This window comes from Podarcis gaigeae (assembly GCF_964106915.1).
Source record: "Podarcis gaigeae genome assembly, chromosome: 1".
Classification (NCBI taxonomy): Eukaryota; Metazoa; Chordata; class Lepidosauria; order Squamata; family Lacertidae; genus Podarcis; species Podarcis gaigeae.
In genome coordinates, this window is record NC_139678.1 from 135,153,513 (window position 1) to 135,177,467 (window position 23,955).

Genomic DNA, 23,955 nt, shown 5'->3' on the forward strand with positions numbered 1-23,955 from the left:
AGAGAATAATTTCAGCAGCACGCAATGTGCATCATTATATTCTTTTGATACAGATTAATGATAGTTAAACTAGATTTTCTAATTGCGGCTTTTTCCTCTATAGCTTGTTAGTGCATGACAGGAAAACTGTGGATAAGCAGCACTATAGCTATAAATCTTTTTTGATCTCAAATTTTATCTCATCTGAAGTATCCTTAAGCGTTGTATCAACTGAGAGCACAAGGAACCTTGGTTTACCTTGTAGAAAATAATTCTGCTTCAGTTTGGGTAGATATTCTTCTTGTACCATTGTATGCAACCAAATATTAAATACAGTGGTAGCTCAGAAGTTGAATGGAATCTGTCCCAGAAGTCCGTTCGACTTCCAAAACATTCGGAAACCAAGGTGCAGCTTCTGATCGGCTGCAGGAAGTTCAGGTTCCAAAGAACATTCGCAAACCAGAACACTCACTTCCGGGTTTGCAGCGTTCAGTTGCCAAAACGTTCAACTTGCAAGACGTTCAGGATCCAAGGTATGACTGTATATGGCTAATATGCAGCGTAGCAGTATGATGTAGTTGTGCTTTCTTTGTAAAACAATCCTGTACTATATTAAGATTGGTATGTTTGTGCCCAGTTCTTCAAGTCCCTTGATGAATAAATGCTAGAAATGAGTCTTGACTAAATGCAGTGGGTTTAGTCATGAATTTAGAATCCATTAAATGCATACACAGTTGGAATGCATATTGAAGGGCCCAATTGCTTACTTTCAAGTTGATGGGCACCACCCTTCTAAGTGGGGGTGAAGCTCAAACTAAACATAGAGATTTCAAACTCATCTCTGTTCCTCACGTCTAAAGTACAGAGTGGAGATTAAATCTTAAAATAGTGAAGGGGTGCTTAGGCATTCAGAGCCCTCTTTCCTGGTCTCTTGTTTTTCCTCCGGACATTTTCTCCCAGCTAGGTTAGTATCAACCTGATTGGAGCGGGGAGGTGGAGGCGGAATGGGCTTCAGAGGGTGGTTTTCAGCGGGGTAAGAAGACAGGAAAAGATTTATTCTCTTCCCCCCACCCCCTTTTGTTTCTTACCTTCTTTAGTTTACCTTCTTTAGTTTGAATACCTTCTTTAGGTATTGCAGTGAATCGTAACCTTAGTAGAACCTTTGAAGAACATAAAAATTGTCTTGCTTGATCAGATCATCTAGTTGAAGTATTCTTTTAAAGAATTGCATACTGCATTCTTTTCCACCTGTGAGCATTTTAGAATGCTGAAAAAGCACACCAAAACTACCAGAAATTTTGAATCCATGGGGGGGGGTCAGTTTTTTCTTGGGGTTGGGAGGTTATCCAGTCAAAAGTGACTGCTAACAATAATAAAATTATGTGGACCGTAGACATGTATGTGTGTCTGTAGGTGGATTTAATAATATACATAAGAGATTTTCAGAGAAGAGTGTTCCATCCCTTGAACCTTGTGTAATTACTTTTATTTTATTCCTTTTTAGTGTTCTGCTCTTCTGCCCATTTGAAATATCTGAATTCATTCATTGCAGCAGACTATGGCCTATGCTAACCATAGGTTAGACCTTGTAGCTTGCATTTTCAAGTGCATTGTGGGCACACCACGGTTTAGAATTGCTTTTGTGTTGTTGTTGTTTTGCTTCTCCCCGCCAAGGCACTTTTATAGCTAACTTTCTGTTTTATTAAAATGTTCAGAGTACTTTATTATAATATTATAAACACAAAAAAATTCTCAGCCTCATAAACTTCCTCTTGCTATTGTTCAGCAGCCTCTGGGGGCAGAGCAGTGGCTTTAGGTATTGTATAGTGCATCTTGTAAATTCAGTTTTGCAACTGGCTGTAGCCTAGGGATTGCCAATTTGGCTGTTGCACCAAACCATAGTCACAGTGCTATCTAATGAATACCCATTGTATTCACTGGGGCTTGGTCTCAGGAGAGTATTATAAGACTTCATAATTGGGCTTCTTTAGCTAAAGCTTGGCATAGTGTCAGAACTGAGCCAGTGCACCTGTAACAAAATGTATAAACCTATTGTAGAATAAACGAATATGCAGTTAAAATCTTGAAGATGCTTCCTACATTCTATGACTGGTATCCAGCTTCTCTGCTTGCTTCCTTCATTTGTGGAATTGTTGAAAGCCCTGCTTATAATCACATACAAAGCTGAGCTGGTAATGTCTGCAGTAGCAGTTTTTCCTTCCTTCCCTGAGCTATTTTATTTCTCTCCTGCTTCATGAGTGTGAATATTTATATCAAGGTAAATATTTTGCAATTAATCTTGTTGAAGTGTAAACAGAGAAGCTAGGAGTAAATATCATCTGCAGAGTGTATTCTTCCCCAATCTGTTGGCAATCAAAGCGTGTGGATGCTATTGTTCAACTAAAATTAGATCTAAGATTTTATTTGGATGGAAAGCTTCCTGGTGAAGAAAAAGAATGCCTTGTTTCCAGCGCTTCCTTTTGTTCTGTCCTGTGGCTTCAGGCTAGCTGTGTAGGATTTGTGCTTTAATGGACTAGCCTTGGTATACCACTGAGGTACTTAGATTTCTTTATTAATTGGCCATCATCACCTGAGGTTATTTTTCTTCTTCTTGGAGTAGGCAGTGACTGATTGGTGCAACATCCTCTCAGCCAATGCAGTAATTGGAGAAGAATGAGATTTGCATTCAGTCCATCCTATTAAAGAAATTCCTGTAAGAGCTCAGGAAAGTTGCAGTTGTAATGCCCTGTGCTCTGCTAATTTTCTCTGCAATTTTTCATTTGTATTATGGTAACATGGGTTTTTATCTCTCCCATTGCAGGAGCAGTTATGCAGTCTATGCCTCTGGTTTCATGAGAGGGTTAAAAACCCATTATATTCTAAAAAAGAAAAATACAACTGGAATTTTAATGCTGTGAGGTAGAAGTAATGTTAACTGTATTTAGTCTCAAAGGGCTATCATTTTTAAGTATTACACATTTTGATTTGCACGTCCCTGTTCCCAGAATGTTAAGCAGCTAAAATCTGCCTTAGAAGAAAGGATATGTCTTGATCCTTTAAAAAATATTCTATATCAAGATTCATTTATATGTAGTGCATGATTTCTTAAAATTATGATGTGGGGGGACGGGACAAGTTCCCTATAGTGGCACATTTAGTTGAAAGCTTCTCGTGGATGCAATTTTTCTGCATTTTGTGTCCATCTTGAGTCAGCTTATGGATCCTCTTGGAATAAGAGTGACAGTGGGTCAGTTCAGAGGCATAATGCGAAAACATGGCTTTTCACTTCAAGCACAAACCGTTGTCTTGTGTGTTGAATATTTGAAGCTGCTTTATACAGAGTTAGACTATTGGTCCATATAGCTCAGACTTGTCTGTACCGAGTGAGAACATCTCTCCCTAGGTCTTTCCTTCCTCTCCCTGGAATTGCCAGAAATTGGACCTGAAACCTATATGCATAGCATGTACTGTGCCAGTGAGCTAAGGCTCCTTCTCTTGGTTTGGAGGGCGATCACTCACCAGAGTTTGATGGTTCAAATGTAATGCAAAACTATGGTTTGTTGTGAACCAAATTGATTGGGAGCCGCCCAGAGTGGCTGAGGAAACTCAGCCAGATGGGTGGGGTATAAATAATAAATTATTATTATTATAACCAGGGAGCAGGCAATTAAGGGTGGGATGGCAGTGTGTGACTGAACTATGTATGGTTTTAGTGTTGCATTTGAATTGACCTTGTTTGCATGGGTGAATTGTGCCAACTATTTGCACAAGGTCCACAAAGGAGTCTTAATTGTTATTGGTTTGGTGTCTGAATTGACTGTCTGAAGTCACTGTTGCAACTCGCTAGCCTACCAGAATAACAAACCATGGTTTGAAAAAATGAAGAAATTTATTGCAAATGGAAAACCAGTAAACCATAGATAGATAGATGGATGGATAGATGGAAGAAAATTTCAGAATTAATAAAGCTTTCCATCTGCAGTCTGAAGTGGGACAGTCCAATCACTAGTTTGTCACCTCATTGAAAACTATACCTTAGTGTTCCAGATTATTTTGAGTTTAAACCAGGCCACACACAGTGTTATAACGGTTTTTTTGTTTTTTGTTTTACTTATTCCAACTTCCTTTGCTAGGTTCAGAAGAGAACCTGTCTGACCTTGGAGATGTGGTTTGTGAGACAGGAAGTAAGAAGCAGCAACTAAAAGAGGACTTCAATCCTCATAGGAAGAGCAAGAAATTGGCCATGCAAAAGAGACCAGAGAAGACAGAACAGGCTGTGAAGGGCCAGGATGGCCAACCACATGCCCCTGCCTCCACTCATGATTTTTGTCTCTCCCCCACTCAACAGCCTTTTAAAGAGCAAAAGAACCCCAATCTGAAAAAGCTGAGGAAAAAGACTTTAACAGACATCAACAGCCAGCCGAGATTGCTCAAAGAAAGACAGAAAAAGACCAGTGGACATGATGAAGAGAGCACAAGCGAAGCAAAGGTGGTGTTTTGCAGTCAGTCATTGGATATCCCAAGTCCAGACCCCAAAAGCACATTGGAGCACAAGTCTGTAGTGGGGGCAGAGCTTGCACAGGGTGAGAGTGAAGTCATTGTGGATGCCATTGTGAAACTTACAGAGAAGAGCAGCAAGGATAACTCGTCTTGTTCATGTGGTGTTATGGAGGAGAACTTGAGTTCTGAAGAGTGCCTCCTCTCTAGAGGGGAAATGGCTCCACTAAAACGTAGAAGGCAACAAAGCAGATTGCCTCCTCCTTTACACAAACAGCCCAGCAGGAAAGAGCATAGCACCCCTGGAAGTTTAGCACTGCTGAAGGTGTCCCCAAGGCCATCACGCAAAGATTCCCTTGAGGATTCTTTGCCCACCATTGACTGTATAAGGTGTTATCCATCTACACCATCTGCTAGCTCTTCACCAACAATGAGAAACTCTGAGGATGCATGTAACCCAAAAACTTCCAAAGCAGCACATCTGTCCAGTACTGCTTATCAAAAAGAGGCACAGCTAACCGAGTCTTTCTCCAGGAAATCACCCAATAGCCTGCCAGCCAAGAGAAATCATAAAGGGGAGACTTTGCTCCACATCGCTTCTGTTGAGGTAATGTAAGCTTTTTGATTCACACACTGTAAGAGCACTGTAAATACTTTGTTTCCATTTTATATAGCAATTGCAAAATTTATTTAGCCAACTTTATTAGCTGTATTTCTGTTTGGAGTGCAGGCTTCTGAGTTGCACCATTCTGGAGGATTAGCAAAAATTCTGTTATCATTTGTGTGCTGTATATTCATGTGAAGCTTATGGTATACTGCATGGTTTGTGGTTGGAGGGGGTGGGAATGCACATCAGTAGAAGATGCACAAGATTAAGGGACTGAAAGCTACAGCAAACCAGGCATGCTCCAGTTCAATAATTAAACCTGGAAATAACTGAAATTCCAAAGGAATGAATTTTAGAGAAGAGTGAACCAGAGGAAAACCAAGGAATGGCTTGCATGGTGTTTAATAACCCCCAAACCCAGGCCTTGTTTTTCTGAACAGGGTATCTCAACTTGTGTGGAGGTTGTGGGGCTGCAAACACTGTCCTTGTCACAATGTCCCCACAAGGGCTGACCCTGCCTGTCCCACCTTCAACTGTTCCATGTTTTGTGGGAAGGCCAGAAGAAGGTTTCTTAAATCTACTTGTGTGAGCAATGCAGGGTTTCTGATGGCGGGGAGGCTTATGAACACTTCCTTCAGACCTTCCTGCTCAACTCTGAAAGGTCAGAGGTGGTGCAGATGTGCATAGGCCTTGCTCCAACTTCCCCGCATACATTTCCCCTACATGAGTTGGGATAACCTGTTCGGGAATGATGCTATAAAACTATCAACTGATCAGGCTTGTAGGGTGGAGAAACCTTAGTGTCCATCTATGATCATCAGGAACATTAACTGGGTACTTAAACCCAGTTTGCATTTTCTTTAAAAAATGAATGTGCATATGGAATTCAAAGAATTCCATATTTGGTATTTGTAGATTTTGGATGGTTTGTCAATGTAGCTTTGTGTGAATGACATATGGGAGAAGTGAATAGCTGTAGCTCCAGAAGGAATAGATTGCTGTGATGAATGCACATGCTACTTTCCTTTAACCGAAGCCCCATCTGTCTAAATGAATTTGGTGTGATTGCTTCACAATAAATATACATGTGGATTTTATCATAAAAAACTATTTGTCTTCCTTTTCCTGCATGTAGTCAGTATAGCATTTTTTACCATGTGTTTATGAAACCAAACTTTTCACTTTAAATGGAAGTGGAAGCTGCATGTTATTGCATACAAATTCCCTATCTGAAATCACTTATATTTAATTAGTCATTGGGGGACGGAATTGTATCGATGAGAGTGCTTCTGCTTGGAGGGAATTGCTATTCCTTCACTTCATTGAAATCAGCATTTTCTTCATTAAAATGCTGTGTGCCAAGTATCCCAGGACTCTTTCCACAGGGATATTTGTGAAGGAGATGTTGAGCTAGGTTGTTCTGAAAAACTCACTTAGCTTAGCAGTTTTCTCCTAATGAGAGTCCCTTTCCTTTTCAGATTCACAATAAGTTTGTATATTTTAAGGAAGCAAGTAGTTCTGGTAGGAGTGAGATAAAGCAGTTAGGTTATTATTCCAGTATTCAGCTTTTTTTGGGTGGGGGGGGGAGAATTCACATGGAACTAGGTGGCAAATTAGTTTTATTAAATCTAACAAAACTCGGTTGAGCTTTTCTGCCCTTCAGTGCATCTCTTCTTATTTCTAAGTTCTTTATAAAAGTAGATTATTATTATTATTATTATTATTATTATTATTATTATTATTATTATTATTTAAAAATTGTATTCTGCCCTATACCCACAGGTCTCAGGGTAGTTACAACATATAATCACAATATAAAAATGCAAAATACTTAATAAAAACAAAAACAAAAGCAACCCAATAACCTGCCCCCCCCCCCATTTTAAAAGGGCATTGAATGTCAATCAGCCAAAGTCCTGGTTAAAGAGAAACATTTTTGCCTGGTGCTTAAAGATGTCTAATGTAGGTCTTTTTTGTCCAGGACTGTACAGATATTACCTTGAATGTGTGGAAGGAAGGACAGCGTATGCTATCCTACCTTATCGCACACAGGTTCAAAGTAATTCAATGGACTGCTTTGTTCAGTTGTGTGTCTGTTGATGTTGAGACTTCTAGTTGGGGTCTTCAGAAACGTGACTTCAGATGATTCCTATATCAAAGTTTGAAGGTTTAGAAATGAATGGCAGGCTTGTGACATTTGAAGTAGGTTTATAACTAAATTTTTGGAGAGCAAGAACTAACTATAGTTTACCAATATTGAAGTGACCTGATTAGTGCCACACAGTGAAATCTTGCAGAGGAGGCATGCCTTCCCACTTGACTTAGGATTTGTATCTCGAGCAGATGCCTAAATCTTGCCCCTCCCACGGTACACTGGTATCATGATTCACACCGTCACTAAAGAAAAAAATCATTAAAAAATCAGGTCTCCTCTGGGCCTGAGTCTTACATATAATCGAGTGCAGGAAATATCAGCCACAGTAACAAATGTAGTGCCCCACCCACTCTGGGTGGCTTCCAACACATACAGTATAAAAACATAATAAAATGTCAAACATTAAAAACTTCCTGATACAGGGCTGCTTTCAGATGTCTTCTAAAAGTTGTACAGTCATACCTCGGGTTAAATATGCTTCGAGTTGAGCGCATTCGAGTTGCGCTCCTGGGCAAACCGGAAGTAACGGAGCGCGTTACTTCTGGGTTTTGCCGCTTGCGCATGCGCATATGTTCAAAATGATGTCACACGAATGAGCAGAAGCGGCGAAAAGCGACGCACACATGCGCAGACGCGCCATCGCTAGTTATGTTTACCTCTAGATGCGAACGGGGCTCCAGAACAGATCCCGTTCGTATCTAGAGGTACCACTGTATAGTTATTTATCTCCTGCAAGAAGTGAGGTTACAGGGAACCAGGCACAGGGCCTTCTGGGCAGTGGTACCCTCCTTGCGGATGCTTTAATGAGAAACTGTATGTGTTGGAAGCTGCCCAGAGTGCAATTGTTGTTGTTGTTAGGACACAGTTTGGGTGGGCATGCATCATTTCCCATGTATTCACAGCTGCTAGAGGGCTGTGAAAATTTGTGTTCCTGACTTTTTAGACTCGTCTACTCCTGTACTATCTGAAACCAAAGGGGCACTTTGGTTGCCAGATGTGAAATATCTTGGTATTATTTTAAGCTCTCCCACCACACTACACACACACACACACACACACACACACACACTGCACATAGAATAAAATTGCATGATACTTAAGCATATGCCTGGTCCTTCTATTGAAGTAAAGGAGTTGGTTGTTGAGGATTAATATTCATGGAAGGAAATCTAGGTGCCCCATTGATCAACTAGCAAAAGTATTTTTCTTTCCTAGTAGTTTTCCTATCAAAGTTTTCTGAATTACTTAACCAGTCGTGTTTCTCGATTTATCAGTGTAATGGAAGCAGTATTGTGGGAGGGTGGATGAGAATTACACTTATTTCTTCTGGGACTTCATTAATTATCAGGATAAATCCATATTATTTTCATTAGGTTGTAGGGCTTAATACACCAAACTTAATGAAAGTTAAATGAGTTGTACATTTTGGACTCTTAAAAGAGAGTATTAACAGCATTAGGCATTTAAAATTAAGTATGTTGTGTTGTTCCAGATCAATTTAAAATGGAATTGCGGGAAGGTCTTTCCCATTTTACTACTTTGACACTCATAATAAACATCCTAAAAGCACATTGGCTCTGAAAAAGAATCCTAGAGTTAGATGAGTTTGAAGCTGAAATGCATTAATAAATTGAAACAAATGTAGCCATTTGCCTAGTAAACTGGAATCCATGTTTTTTTTTATGACCCACCATACTCATTAAAGGTAGAATAAAATTAGTTAAATACAAACAGCAACCTCTTGTACTTCATGGGGTGAAAATAATCAAAGATAGTTGGGTAAGCTCTCTGTCACAAGCTTAGTCAATTTTAATTATCCAAATGTCATTCCCATAATTATCTTAATAGTTTTTTTCCCCTGATAAGCAGGGAGTTAGTTTTTGATATAATACTTTGCTGTACAGCTTTAAGTTAAAGAAAAGTTAAAGTTTATATCTCAAATGATATTGTGTGTAGATTTATATATCAAATGATATTGTGTATAGATAGTTTGTTTTAGGGTATTATGTATCCCCTGAGCTGAAGGAACACATTTTGAGCCCCTGCTACCTAAGGTATAGCTCTAAGAGAGGCAATGATGGTGGAAAAGTTTGTTTGGAGTGTCACTCGATATGTTTTGAGTCCTTATATTGTGCTTGGTCACTCCGAGTCTGCTGCGGACACCGTAGGTGCAATCCCTGTGACATAGAATCATAGAATCATAGAGTTGGAAGAGACCACAAGGGCCATCGACAAGCAGGATACACCATCAGAGCACTCCTGACATATGGTTGTCAAGCCTCTGCTTAAAGACCTCCAAAGAAGGAGACTCCACCACACTCCTTGGCAGCAAATTCCACTGTCAAACTGCTCTTACTGTCAGGAAGTTCTTCCTAATGTTTAGGGTCGTGTTTAATATTCCCCAGTGTCTTTAGTTATTCTCATGCCCCTGCCCATTACCCACCCCATAGGAATAAGGGATGTGAATGACCCCCCCCCCATCTTCACCCTATAGAAGCAGGCCCCATTATACTGCTGACGTGTCCATGATGCACCTTTCTCTACCTGCCAAACCAGTGTGACTGCCCTCCCCTCCCTGGACAGATAGGAGCACATTTCACAACTCCATCATTCTGTGGTCCACATTTTTAATTTGCTAGTAGAAGTATGTGTATGGGATAGCATACATAATCTACATCTGTGTCACAGTTAAGAAAACAAATAATAAAAAAGCATGTACACTGACACATTTTAGAGCATTTATTACAAACAGCATTTTTGCTGCATCTGTTCATTTACATGTTTAGAAAGAGGCATTTTTACAGATAGGCACTGCAGCATTTTTAGGTACTCATGTGCATACAGTCCCCTCTGGTCATAAAACAAACCACATTGTGGTGTTGAGAAACAAACACATGCATTGTAGACCTAGAAAACTCATTCTCCAATAAAATATTTATGGTGTCCCCACTTTGCTGTGAACTCTGACTATGTGCTTGCACCTTTTTTAAAAAGTTCATTGTGGTATACATGTCAAATTTATTCTATAAATATTGAGAAATAACACCCTTAACTATCTTCTGAGTCAATTCGCAAAAGTTATGAGAAGCAATGAAAACTGAATATTAGTCACTTGTGCTTGTTTTTTCTGCTTCTTCATAATGTGCGAAGAGAGAGGACTTTAATATCTTGTTGCAATAGTGATGTATTTAAGGGTTGAGTACCATTTAAGTATCTCTTGTCATTTTTAGGCTACGATGTGACAAACCAAGATTCTCAGTTACAATTTCAGCCTTTTTGAATCAAAGCAACATCTAACAGGCAGCTTAATGCATCTATAAAAGGAGCAGAAGGCCCATAAATGTAACATAGCACTCTCGCTCCCAGTTACTTATGTTTGTGCCCCATAATTTTATGCACTTCACTCACCAATATTTACTTTCATTTGAGGGTAGGTTAACAGCTTTCTGGGATGTTTTTAATCAACTAAGATGTCAGGTGTGATCCCCCACAGCTGCTAATGAGGATGAGCATTGAAACTGGATGAGATCTCCTCTCGCTATAGACACATGCACCATTTTAAAATGTGTTCTAGATAGTTAAACCAATTCAGAATCTTAATACAAGGTGCGCTGCCTACCCAAAGATCATAAAACAACTGCCCCGACCCACTTCTAAATATAGCCTCTGCTGTAATCAGGAGTGTGAAGGGGGCCAAATATTTAAACTACCCCATTCTGCGCACCCCCCCTCCAGCCCCTTACCCATTCCAGCTTTCTTTCCCTACCCAAAGCTTATCTTGCTGTGGTGACAGGCTATCATTCCTCCGTGGCCTCTTGAATACTGCAATGGCAGCATCACTTTGTGCTTCTTTAGAAAGCTTATTTTCCATGCTAGGAATTTAGGAACACTGTGGAACTATATTTTGTGCAATGCCTGGGATGCTGCCTTTGTAACATTAAAGACGGATGGAAAAGATGCAGAGGGACTGCTTCTCTGCTGCAGCCATTGGGGAGATTTGTGGGAAAGAGGTGCCTCTAGTGGTGGGGGTATGCGTTCCAGCAAATTCATGACCCAGGCCCATGAGTTTTTTGAGTTTGTGCTTTGTCTCAAAATGAATTCAGGGTGTGTTTGAACTTGTAAGTTTGCCATTTTATGCCTCTGAATTCTGAACTTTAGTTTCATTGCAGGTTAGAGGCTAACCCAACTTACCAGCTGTCAACTGGCCAGCCATTACAACTCTCACTTACTGTCCTGTTCTGACTGGACCAACTGTTTGGCAGCCAGGTGCCCTCTATATATTTTGGATAAAATCTTGCATCAACCCCAGCTAGCACAGATGGCTGGGGTTGTCATTTAAAACATCTGGAGGGCATCAGAGCAGTTCATTTCTAACCTATTGATACTTCATTCTTACTTGTGGTGTCTCTGAAAGCCACGAGGAATTTGAGGAGGTTGCTTCTCTCCTAGTTATTTTGTTCATTTGTTTTTGTAGTGCATATATAAGAAGAATCAGGGGAGAGCCAGTTGAACATGTAGGGGTGTCAGGCTCTATGTCAGGAATGGGCTGGACTAATATGTTAGCAGTAGACTGTCAGATGATCTCCTGAATTGTTTTCATTTCTAACAAGCAGCTCATTGTATGTGCCAGATGAAGGCCTGATCCACATTTCCCCCATGGATTTGAATTTCAACATGCATAATATATTCCATCCTAAGGAAGCTGAATGTATTTTGTTAAAGATACAAAATGAAAAGGGATGGCTCTTGTGAGAGCTTTTGCAACTTCTTTGGCCACTGCTGACATTTTCCAAAAGCAGCAGATGGAGGAAGTTTAAGTGACTCATGCTTCTGGGTCATATCTGAAGGGAGATGTGCTTCTCCTGCTTGGGAGACAGAACTTTCATTCTCCACCCCCACCCCCACCATGCCACAAAGTGTTGTGTAAAGCAATCTTATTGCTTCTGCAAAACAGCCACAATAGCCCTTAATTTCAACTTGAATTTCACACAGCTATGTTACTTTACCATTATGGACAATCTAGATTTGATTGAGTAATGTTTTTTTCCGAAGCTTCTTTTGTTTAATGTTAACTACCATGTACAGGTTAGATGACCCAAGGTGTGTGGTTTCTTTCCCCATATCATTTTTGGAAAAGAAGCTCCTTTTTGTTGCAACCTCTGAGATGTGATCTACTCATAATGCAAGCACAATCGCACGCACACACCCACACACCCACACCCTGCTATTTATGCACATTTAAATGTATCAGCATCTACCTAATATAAATATTAAAATAAGTTATTGCTGAATACTAATCTGCAAAGTGCATATCAACATTGCAGTCCATATCTGAGCCTAAGGGAACCCATTGGAACCTTCCACAGCCCTCTCCAGGCCGCAATACAAACACTTCCTGAAGTGGGATGAAAAGGCCATGTCTGATATTTTTGTGTGAAGTTCAAATGTATGCATGATGAGAATAATGACCAGATGATAATATTTGGCAATAACAATTCTTTCAAGGCAGTAGCATGTTAATTTTAACACCCCTAGTGGGAGAGAGGGGTGTATAGGGTGATAGGGGAGGGCTAGTACTTCTGGACTAAGGTATGCCATGCTCCTTCTGGAGTAGTCTGTCCACCTTTGGTCCCTACCTTGCATTCAGCTCTCACCTTTGGCTCCTAGAATCTGTCAGCATGGAACAGTGGCCACACCTCAGGAACAGCTTAGGAGAAGGAAAACTCTGATCCTAAGTCCTGTTGTCTGGGCAGCCCAGGACCTCCATACACACTGGCCAGGCTTGCACCCCAGGGAGGTCAGTTTGGTGCTGCTAATGCAGCTAATGCACCCCCAGAGGTGCACTCCACTGTCTCTTGAGACGGATGGATGCCAACAACAGTAGCGGGAGAAAGATCTTGTGTCTCTCAGTTGCCTCAAACTGTAAATTAGCTTTGCATAGATGTTGCAGACAGCACCCTTGTGTTTCTTGACCTTTGACCCCACAGTTAGCATCTCCCCAGCCCTCACTTGTATTGTACATATATGACAACTGATTATAGTTTTAATTTATCTGATGACTAACCAATGAAAAGCTGATGGCACAAATCTGTTAGTTTAAGGTGCCCCAAGCTTTGTTTCTCTTGTTTCTTGTATTCTGCCTACTAAGTAATTTATGTATTTTGCCTAAGGATGGAGACAGACCTTGTATTTCCAGAGATGGATGATTGGCCACTGTTATGCTTCTTGTTCTAGCAGGCCTTGGTGCAACATAGCATCTATATGAACATCACTTCGAACGTTTGCTACGCTTCTGGCATACCATCTTAAGACTGTGACCAAATGCAGTCTTCAGCTTTCTGCCTTCAACATCAGCAAAACAAAAATTTTAGCACCAAATTAGTCTGCTTACCATAAAGCCTACTGAAGAGTTCTAGAGAACTCAAAAGCTTGCACATTATTTTGTGATATTTTGATTAGCCCAATAAAGGAATTGCTGTAATGTGGATTTTGGCACAATAGCCTGTTTCTTGGTGTAGCAACTTGATGCAACTCATTTGGAATTTAGTTCTCTTAATTGTGGTTGTAGTATTTGCTGTTAACATGGGTTTTGAGACACCCTTGATTAAAATAAATCCTATTTGTGCTTAATAGCTTTTGTTTAATATTTGAATAGTTTAATTCATTAATAGCACATTAAAAACAGAGTATTTTAACTCTCACTATTTTATTTGAAATGGAGATAGGACATGGGCTTGTATCCATCGTCTCCAGGAGCAGAAAACAGGTCATGCAACCAGTATATTTCTCTATAAAAAAGGGTACCTCCTGATCCATCCAGGATCTCCCCTGGAATTTCCCCATCAGTTTTGGGTTGTTGTTGTTTTGCTTTTCTGCTACATTCATTTCCCATCACATCTATAGTATTTGAATATTTTATATATGTGTGTGTGTGTGTATATATATGGTGCTTTTTTCTAAAAAATGTTTAGGGGTACTCTCATTTTGACTCAAGAAAATTAGCATTTTATAGTTCAAATCGGGAAAAATAAATACAATAAATGGACAAAAGTACAAAGATTCACAAAATGTTTAGGAGTATGCGTAGCCACAGAAAAAGCACTGTATGAAAATACTTTTAACTACCTTTCACCAAAGGGGAAAAAGCAGTAGACAACAGTTTGAATGTTGTTGTTTAAATAAAATAAAATAAATCCACACAACACAAACAGTTTAAAATCAACAAATGAGCATAACAAAAGGCAACAAGGCCAAAACACAAAATAAAATCAACCCAGAAGATGAAAAGACAATTCCCAACAAATTTGTTGGAGTAATATGTATAATAATCATGTATGGTAAGTTGCTGCTGCTCTTATTTTTATTTGCTCATAAAATGCCCACGCTTTTCTAAGTGTACAGACATTAAAAGATAAAACAGGCTTAAAGGTAAAGGTAAAGGTACCCCTGCCCGTACGGGCCAGTCTTGACAGACTCTGGGGTTGTGCGCCCATCTCACTCAAGAGGCCAGGGGCCAGCGCTGTCCGGAGACACTTCCGGGTCACGTGGCCAGCGTGACATCGCTGCTCTGGCGAGCCAGAGCCGCACACGGAAACGCCGTTTACCTTCCCGCCGGTAAGCGGTCCCTATTTATCTACTTGCACCCGGAGGTGCTTTCGAACTGCTAGGTTGGCAGGCGCTGGGACGGAGCAGCGGGAGCGCACCCCACCGCAGGGATTCAAACCTCCGACCTTTCGATCGGCAAGTCCTAGGCGCTGAGGCTTTAACCCACAGCGCCACCTGCATCTTAGAGTGGCTTAGAGTGACACAGGCTTAGAGTGATACAAAAGGAAAAAGGGAGGAAGAAGAAGGTTAATGGCTCCTTATTGCAGACAAGTGAGGGGAGCTGAATCTGAGAGGCGTCAAGTAGGGAGTTCATGCCTGAGGGTCATTTTAAACCTTTTAGAATCACCACCACCATTTTTAAAAATTAAACATAGATGCCATCTTTGTTTCCACTGATTTGATTGATTGGTGCAGGGGCTACTTAATTCTTCCTATCGTAGGTTATATGTAGAAGTCATTGAGAGAGAGGCTAGGTGCCTTCTGCAGCAGAATGCAAAAGTGTTTGTAGGTAATAAGCATAGTCGTTACTTGAATGTAACGGTTATCCTGCTTTTTGGTTCCCCACTCCATGCTTCAGTTTATCATGAGAATATTTTGTTCCATTATCGTAGGATGGAAATGAAATTATTTGGATAAAATAACTGCCAGTAAGATAAGCAGTGCTGCCATCTCACTATGGATAGTCACTGAAATATTAAGCAGAAACTATCTTGTTTCCTCTGCCTATATTTTTAATCGTGCAATCTGGCTCATTGCTTAATGTGTGCAAACACTTCTGTGGGTATTCTGGATTGGGTAGGGTTTTATTGGTTGGGGGGGGGGATACTTTGATGAAAGACACTTAATTTTATGACAAACAGTGAAATGACAGTTGATTTTAACTTGGTGAGGAATACATCTATGCTAACCTGCCCAGTTAGAGTTCTGAATTATTGGAACTGCCAGAAGTGACACTGGGGTGATTTGTACAGTGTGGATGAATGTTGATTCAACCCATCAGTTGAGGTGGGTAGTCCAAAACATTAGGGGAGCATCAGGTTGACAAAACGAGCAATACATGCCTCTAACTTGGAACCCAAACAACAATAATGTAGACTGTTCTTCCCAGTTAATTATTTTGTTCATTTTTTTAATTATAAAAAATAAGATCCTTCTCATTCAAATAAGCTTCACTTCATGTGAGTGTCCATTCCCAAGTGTGGGGCAAGGGTGAGAATTGCAGGTGCCAGTCTTTTGGGGCAAGTGAACCATAAGCTTGGAAGTGTCGGATGGTGCCACTCCAGTGAGCTCTGTGATATGTAAGCAGTCCTTCGCCCCAGTGCCTTTGGGGGCTTTGCTGTCAGGAGTCTCAGGCAGGAGTGCACACTGGAGATTATATAGGCCAGGTGTGTGGGGCCATGCAGCATCACAATTGGCATTCCCACACATTATGCTTGTGCTGCAGTGTTGCTAACCCTGTTTTCAGAGGGAACCAATAGTCCATTCATATGTGGCTCTTGGACTGATTTCAAAAGCCCTCTCTGCAAGTAGTTCAAACTTGTAGCAAAAGGAATCTGTCCACTAGGAGCTAAAGGGGTGACAGAAAGAGGGGGACGGTTGCAGAATAAGATGCCTACTTGCATGCAGCACCTGACAGATCACCCTCAGTGTAATTCAGCCCTTGCAGAGAAAGGTTTGCCACCTGTGTTCTATACTGAGTCTATAGTGAGTCTTTCCTCTCTAAACAGTGGAGATCTGGCTCTTTCTAGTATTCATTGCAGTGTTCTTTGTAGCCTGAAAGCTTGTGTCCTTTCTCCATCAAATTATTTTTGCAAATAAAGACACCTTTCACTGAGTGTAGAGGGGAAATGTTAATACTAAGAGGTACAAAAAAGAAGATACTGTGACAGTTTACAAATGCGGTCACAAGGAGACAGTTATAAGTAATTCTCAACTTTTCATATTAACTGATTTGGCGGGGGGGGGGGGGCTGGAGTTTTGATTTCCTTCCTGACAGGTGCTTTTTTGTGTTGCATTTCCTTGAGAAATTAAATGTTTCCCTCTCTCCTCTCCTCTAGGGCGATCTTTCTGCTGTTAAGCACTTACTGAAAAGTGGAGCAGATCCCAATGTTAAAGACTATGCTGGATGGACTCCACTGGTATATATCAAGTTTTCTAAACATGTTCATTCTTTTTCATTCTGCGCCACTTTCCTTCTCTCTCTCTCTCTCTCTGTTGCATTTCAAATGGAAAAAGTGGCTTTCAAATGACAATGCCTTGGCTGGTACGATTTCCCAGGAAAAAATCATGCTGAAGCTTTGCTGGATTTTAATTCAGTACTCCAGTAAATCAGCAGTTTGGGATATGAGGCAGCAGGCTCATTGGTTTTAGAATAGCATGGTTCCCATAGTTCACAGCCAGAGTCCCATGGATATACCAATCTCTGGTGTAGCCAGGCGCTTTGGATGGATAGGGGACCCGCAAAGAAGAAGACGTTCATTCATGTGAGGCTTCGTGTGTGTTGGCTACACATCAGTTCCCCTTCAAAACTAGCATACAGAGATTCCCTGCTCTGCAATTTGTTGTTCCATAAGCTTTCCCAGACTATGGTCCACTTCATGAGATGGACCAACAGGGCTAGTGGGCTCTAGTTTGCAAAGGGTCATGTCACGCTAAAGGCTTTATAACCGTCTGCTTCCTACTACAGTAGTCTTTGTTGTGTTTGGTGTAAGAGATTACAGTAGACTAGCTTTCTAGAACTTCGAGTCATGGGTAGCCCATCTGGTACTCCCATCAGCTGCACTACCCTAATGAATGGTCAGTTGTGATGGGAATTGTAAGCCAGCAACAACTGAAAGGCATTATGTTGGAATCAAAGGGAGAGCTTAAGTAAAAAGTACTTGGTCCTAGGAAACATAGTGTTGAGTACAGTATCTACAAAGGATGCACTGATGGTTTTCGCTAACAACACATGCTGTTGTTATGTTTTCAGATTTTCCTTGTACTGGAAACAATTTTAAAAGGAGATTCTCAGAATTCTTGCAGATATGGCTGGTTGCTGTAAATACACTCAGTCATCAAGGACAGGGAATAGGCCAGTTTGGACATGATTATATCCAGTGGTTTATTATGTACCTGAGCCGATGGATTTCTGTGCTCCCCAGTTAGAGAGGAGTTCACAAGCTTTTAATTTCCAATGTCAGTTAACCACAGTCTAAATTTAAGTTGTCATTAATTGTAATTATGGCTAGTTAAAACAATCTGGTCTCGTGGGTTTGAGGTTGGCTAATTTAACCTAATCATAGTTAAGACTAGCTGCAGTTGTCTTGATTCAGATGTAACACTTAAGTGTGGAAGGGCAAGCTTCCAAACCTCCTCCTCCTCCTCCTCCTAGCCATGCCAGAGGAAGAAGGAAGTAGAGAACAGGCGAGTCTGAAGGTCACTGCAGCTCATTTCTCATAACAAGAAGCCATGGTTTATCATTAACATCCAAACGAGGCCAATGTCTGTGACAGCTGATATACTTTTGTATTGCATTTTCAAACTCAAGGGAAATTGAGTTTAGAAGTAGTCTGTGTTCATCATTGCTAGCTGTAAAAATCCATTTATGATGGATGTTGTATTAAAATGACTTCATTTTTACTGCCAGACTGAGCTCGTTCACATACCATTCCCATCATTTATGTAACAAAGATTCCTAAAATCGATGACCTTTAATTGTTGTAAGCTTCTTTGAGAGTAAATGTAGTGATTTTTTTTTAAATTCCTTTGAGCAATTCTCATGCATTGTCATGGAGATCAAGACTCACTTTTTAATAATGCAGGTTCTTAATGCTTTCTTCTGTGTTTTCCTCTTATCCAATTCAACACTTAGCATGAAGCTTGTAATCATGGACATAAGGAGGTCGTGGAGCTGTTGCTACAACATGGGGCACTCTTGAATGCGGCTGGGTATCAAAATGATTTGCCGCTTCACGATGCTGTCAAGAATGGACATACAAGTATTGTTGAACTGCTGCTTCTGCATGGAGCTTCTCGAAATGTAGTGTGAGTACATGAGAAATGGATTTATCTCTGTATTTTCAAATGAATGACTGGAGGCATACCATTAGATCCTGGTGTTCAGGAATCTTGGGGAACCTACCACCTTTATTCTGAAGTGGTAAACATGACTGAAGTGCACTGCTTCATCCTGCAGGTAGAATGTTTCCCCCTCTAATTAAAAAAAATCCTATACATAGTAAGCCAGGGAGAAAACTAGGCTTAGAACAATGCCGTCATCCCCACCTCAGATTCAGGTAGGTGGTCTAGTTGGTCTGACGCAATTGGGAAAAAATTAAAAAATTGTCCAGTAGCACCTTAGAGACCAACTAAATTTGTTCTGGGTATAAGCTTTCATGTGCATGCACACTTCTTCAGATACACTGAAAGAGACGTCACCAGACCCTTATGTGACCCAGACATCGTGGGTGAGATTCAGCTAACAAATCCTGGTAGCAGCAAGTGCAAGGACTTCCACTAACACAACAGGGCTCTCCTCCTCCCATGCCATCTAAAATTTGTTCAGGGGTGTGTGCCAAGAGAACCCCAGAAGAGCGCACAGGGGGAGGTGAGAGGGGATTGTTCCATCTGGCAACCTGAATTCCTCCCCTCACTTTCTGTGTGGTGGGAATTTGTATGGAGGGACATCTCATCATGTGGACACTCGGCTGTAGTCTGAAAGTGTATAGCCAAGTCACAGGCTTACCCCTTCAGGGAAGAAAAACCTGACAGGAAGTTGACTTGCCGGAAGCTTCCCAGGGACCTTTATGTCATGTTATTAGTTTTGCTTAGAGCATTTTTATCCCACTCTTCACCTGGAGAAAAAAAGGCTCCTGGAGTGACTTACAGAGGTCAGAAATAAGACAATCCCTGCTCTCCTCAGACCTGCAATCTGAAAGACATAACACAGAAAGAAAAGGTATGGGGAGAGATGAGGAGGGAAAGCAAACTCCCTTTCTTCAAAGGGAGATGAAAGATCTGATGGGGTGGTTCTGTTTCGTTTCTCTTCCTTAAACTTAGAAAGCCCCAAATGTCTTGCACCTTAATATTGCTTCTTATCTGTCCCTGCTGAGGTACAATATGCTACTTCAGCCTGCCTGTGCTGTCATCAGGCTCCCTGCATCTGCAAGTGCCTGCACCACCAGAGCCAGGCTCTTCAAATAGCAGTCTAGCTATTTTAAGAATATCAGGCCTTCAGGTACCTTTTAAAAATGTGTTTGTGCTTTTCTAGTGTGTTTATATAAATTCTTAGTACTTCTGTATGCTTCTTCATTTCTGATTGTGGTGAACACTGTGCCTGAGAAATGTTTCAAATGCAGGTTTTGAAGTGACTTCTCTTTGTGGTCACCTCTTGGTGTCAATGACCAGCCTGCATTTGATAGCGCCGCCCCCCCCCAAGACATAATTTCTCATTAGTGGTCAGGAAATAACTGTTTGGCAATGCCTCCTAAATGCCATATGTAAGTGATAAAGAGCATATATATATATATATATATATATATATATATATATATATATATAGGCCAATAACTAGTAGAGAAGATAGGAAGAAAACAGAGCACATAAAACACAATATAATACGTTAAGCATACTATTAATTGAAGAGTTAAAACAATGTAAAATACTAAAATACATATATTAAAATGGTATAATTATATAAAAATGTTAAACTAGCAATCTTGGTGGCTAGTTTCCCAAATAGTTGAAGTCACCTGTACTACTTCTGAAACTGGCCCTAAGACCTTTAGAAGTATGTGTTTATTGGTTTGGGATTTACTGATAGAAGGCTGTGTGTTTGTGGGTGTGGGTGTGTTTATGTGTGCACATAGATATGTATTTGAAATACAATTTTAGGTCTGAAAATAATTTTAACACAAATGATAGGAATTGCAACATTACAGTAGCGACATAGAAAGTACGTAGGTTGAGAGGTTAAAACGAGTTCTCTGAGTACAAGACCACTTTCAGTTTGCACCCCTTGGAACAGCAACCCTTGGTGCCATTAGCCTGAAACCGAGGGAAGCAGATATTGATTTGTTCAAAGTAAGGTAATAAAAAAAAAAGTGTGCTAGATATGTCTAAACTCTCTGATATGCCTAAAGTAGCTCTCTGAATCCCAACCAGTATAATAACTTGCATGCCTATATAGGCTTTAAGCACGTGCATCTTGTTTTCCATGAGGAAAACCAAAATGTCTATTCGGGAACTTAAATGAAGAGAGCAAAGATTAATTCCCCACCCCCACCCCCCACCCAAAAAAATCTTATTCTGTAAGAAAATGCCAGAAGGCAGATACACTCCATACCTCGGGTTACAGGCACTTCAGGTTGCGTTTTTTTGGGTTACAGACGCGCCGAAACCCGGAAGTACCGGAACAAGTTACTTCCGGGTTTCGGTAGTCGCGCATGCGCAGAAGCAGTGCTGTGGGTTGCGAATGCTGCGGGTTGCGAACATGCATCCCGCACGGATCACATTCGCAACCTGAGCATCCACTGCAATGTATGTTTCTCTGGAAATTGTCAAGTTTTAGTAACTGCTTTCCTAGTTTTTTAACCTTTTCTCCATTTAGCAGAGATGTGAAGCTACAAATAGAAAATATTATATGGACCAGTGGACCTATTAATTGCCCTGTTGGCCTAGTTAATTTTTTTAAAGTTAATCTCCTGCACATAGCTAATTCATATTTTATAACTGGATTTTTTTTATGTGTTTGCTCCCTTGAATTTCCTGTCTGTCTTGCTTCACAGCCAGCCAAGTGACGTGAAAAATTAGCTCTCTGCATTTGCAATTTCAGTTGCTCATAAAGGCTTTCACTCAGATGGACTGTCTTGCCAGTTTTTCCCCATGCACAATAAGTTTAACAATGGTAAAAGCTGTCTTGTTCCCTTTTTTCTGCGTAGAATAATGGGTTCCATCCAATGCAAGTTTGAATTTGAACACAGTCGAGTTGTTGGGAGCATTTGTTTAGGACCAGATAGTGCTTTTAACAACAAATCTGAAGAAGGAACGTCTTCCCTTTGCTTGGAAACTTTTTGACAATCCTTACTTGTCTTTTTCACTTGACTGTACCTTGCGATTCCATATATCATTTGGCCACAGTTTCTATCCCCTTATGGCCATGGACTTTTATCTGCTTGTGGCATAGCTGCTACTGAGTTACTATTGTGTAGAATGGGGAAGTATTTTCTGCAAAGTGTTTCATATGTGGTGTGAGTCCATTTAAATCCAGCCAGTGAAATCCCATGAAAACTGGAAAATAAAATGGTGGCCCGGTTCAACTCTGTTCAGTCTGCCCTTAACCTTAGTGTTGTGAGATCATTTTGTCATCTGAATGATCATTCATAGATCCCTACCTATAAATTGCTGTGCTTCAAAGCGGGGTTGCTGGTTGGGTTCTTTCTGACGTAACAAAATCAATGAACTTGTCCAACAAATGTTTTATTCACAGTTCTTAAAGTTGCTGCTAGTTAATAATATTCATATTTTACCTTCAGTCATAGGCAATACATGCTTTCCATGGCAGTTTTGTTGACTTCTCACTCACAATGCTATTTTAAAAATGCGGCTCTGAACTGCAATACAAAAATCGAACACCAGAGATTCTCTTAGCTTAAGGGGCTACCTTTAGCATTGGCCAATGCTAGGTTTTTATTAGGAAATATATACAAGATATTTCACGTAGTAAGTTCACTTTGTGCCTAATTCCTCATGTAATTACATAAAATTATCCTTAATTGTTAAACTGAGGGTTGAACTGAACACCTCATTCTTTACCGAATAACAATATCCTACCATCTAGGCAATGTAATCTTCCTTGTTGGCCTTGTGTCCTTTTCATCTTACATAGATTACTGAGTCTTCATCAATTCTGTAGTCTTATAGGACACAGTTGTTGATAATAAATGTTTTAGAATGATTTCCAAGTTGAAGCAGACTTCATTCCATTGATGTAAACAGGTCTGCTCTGAGTATGATCAACACTGCATATTATACTTAAATAAATATAAATATTAAAGCATGGCTTTGATATTGTGTGTTTGCCTGCTCCTTGCTCCCCTGCCATGACAACTATGTGAGGTATGGTAAGCTGTGTGTGTGACTGGCCCAAAGTCACCCAATGAGTGACTGGGGATTTGAACCTGGATCTCCTCAGCACCTTGACCACTGCCCCACACTGATTCCCTTAATTCTTCTCTTACTACTTTTTACAACATATTTTGCACGATTTAAATAAATCTGACGAATATCCCTTCAACGGCTTGAGCACCAGAGCCTGGCTGTAATCTGGGAGCATGGGCATAATTCTGCTTGTGGGGTCCATAGTGATTCAGAGCATGATCTGAAGGCACATGAGGCTGCTACCTTGCTGAAGCTAAGCAGATGTGGGTCTGGTCAGTACCTGGATGGCTGGCCGCTCTGTATGCTGCCTTGGGTTCCAAGGTGGAAGAAATAAAATAAAATGCAAAATGGGTGGTGTTTACTTGGTAAGTGTCTGGATCAAAATGTCTACTTAGACAAGTGTTTCTCAAACTGTTGTTGGACCACAACTCCCATCATCCCTAGCTAGCAGGATCAGTGGTCAGGGATGATGGGAACTATAATGCAACAGCAGCTGGGGACCCAAGTTTGAGAAACACTGAGCATCTGTGGATGCTGCAGCACCCCTGCAGGTGAAAGTGTATAAAATCACAGAACTGATCCTTTTGGCCTTGTCCTCAGTGGGAGCTGCTTTCTGAAGCTTCAGAGCCAGTGTGGTGTAGTGGTTAAGAGCGGTGGACTCGTATTCTGGTGAACCGGGTTTGCTTCCCCGCTCCTCCACCTGCAGCTGCTGGATGACCTTGGGCCAGTCACACTTCTCTGAAAGTCTCTCAGCCCCACGCACCTCACAGAGTGTTTGTTGTGGGGGAGGAAGGGAAAAGAGATTGTTAGCCACTTTGAGACTCCTTAGGGTAATGATAAAGCAGGATATCAAATCCAAACTCCTCCTTCAGGCCCCTCCTCCAGCTGCTCTACGAGAGACTATTAACAGGAGATGTTAGGGATTAAACTCTTCTGAGCTGTGGTCTCTTCCTTCACATGTCAGGGATGGTGT

The 23,955-nt window shown here is 40.8% G+C and overlaps 1 protein-coding gene across 3 annotated transcripts in view; it reads left to right on the top strand.

Annotated features, from left to right (window-relative positions):
• Window positions 1–23,955, top strand: part of BARD1 (BRCA1 associated RING domain 1) — a 61,939-nt gene that overhangs the window by 18,668 nt on the left and 19,316 nt on the right. For all 3 annotated transcript variants that reach the window (XM_083707593.1, XM_083707594.1, XM_083707595.1), the window contains 3 exons: window positions 4,113–5,083; window positions 16,901–16,981; window positions 18,697–18,869. In XM_083707593.1, coding sequence (XP_083563719.1) covers window positions 4,113–5,083; window positions 16,901–16,981; window positions 18,697–18,869 — 1,225 coding nt within the window. The remainder of the gene's footprint in view (window positions 1–4,112; window positions 5,084–16,900; window positions 16,982–18,696; window positions 18,870–23,955) is intronic.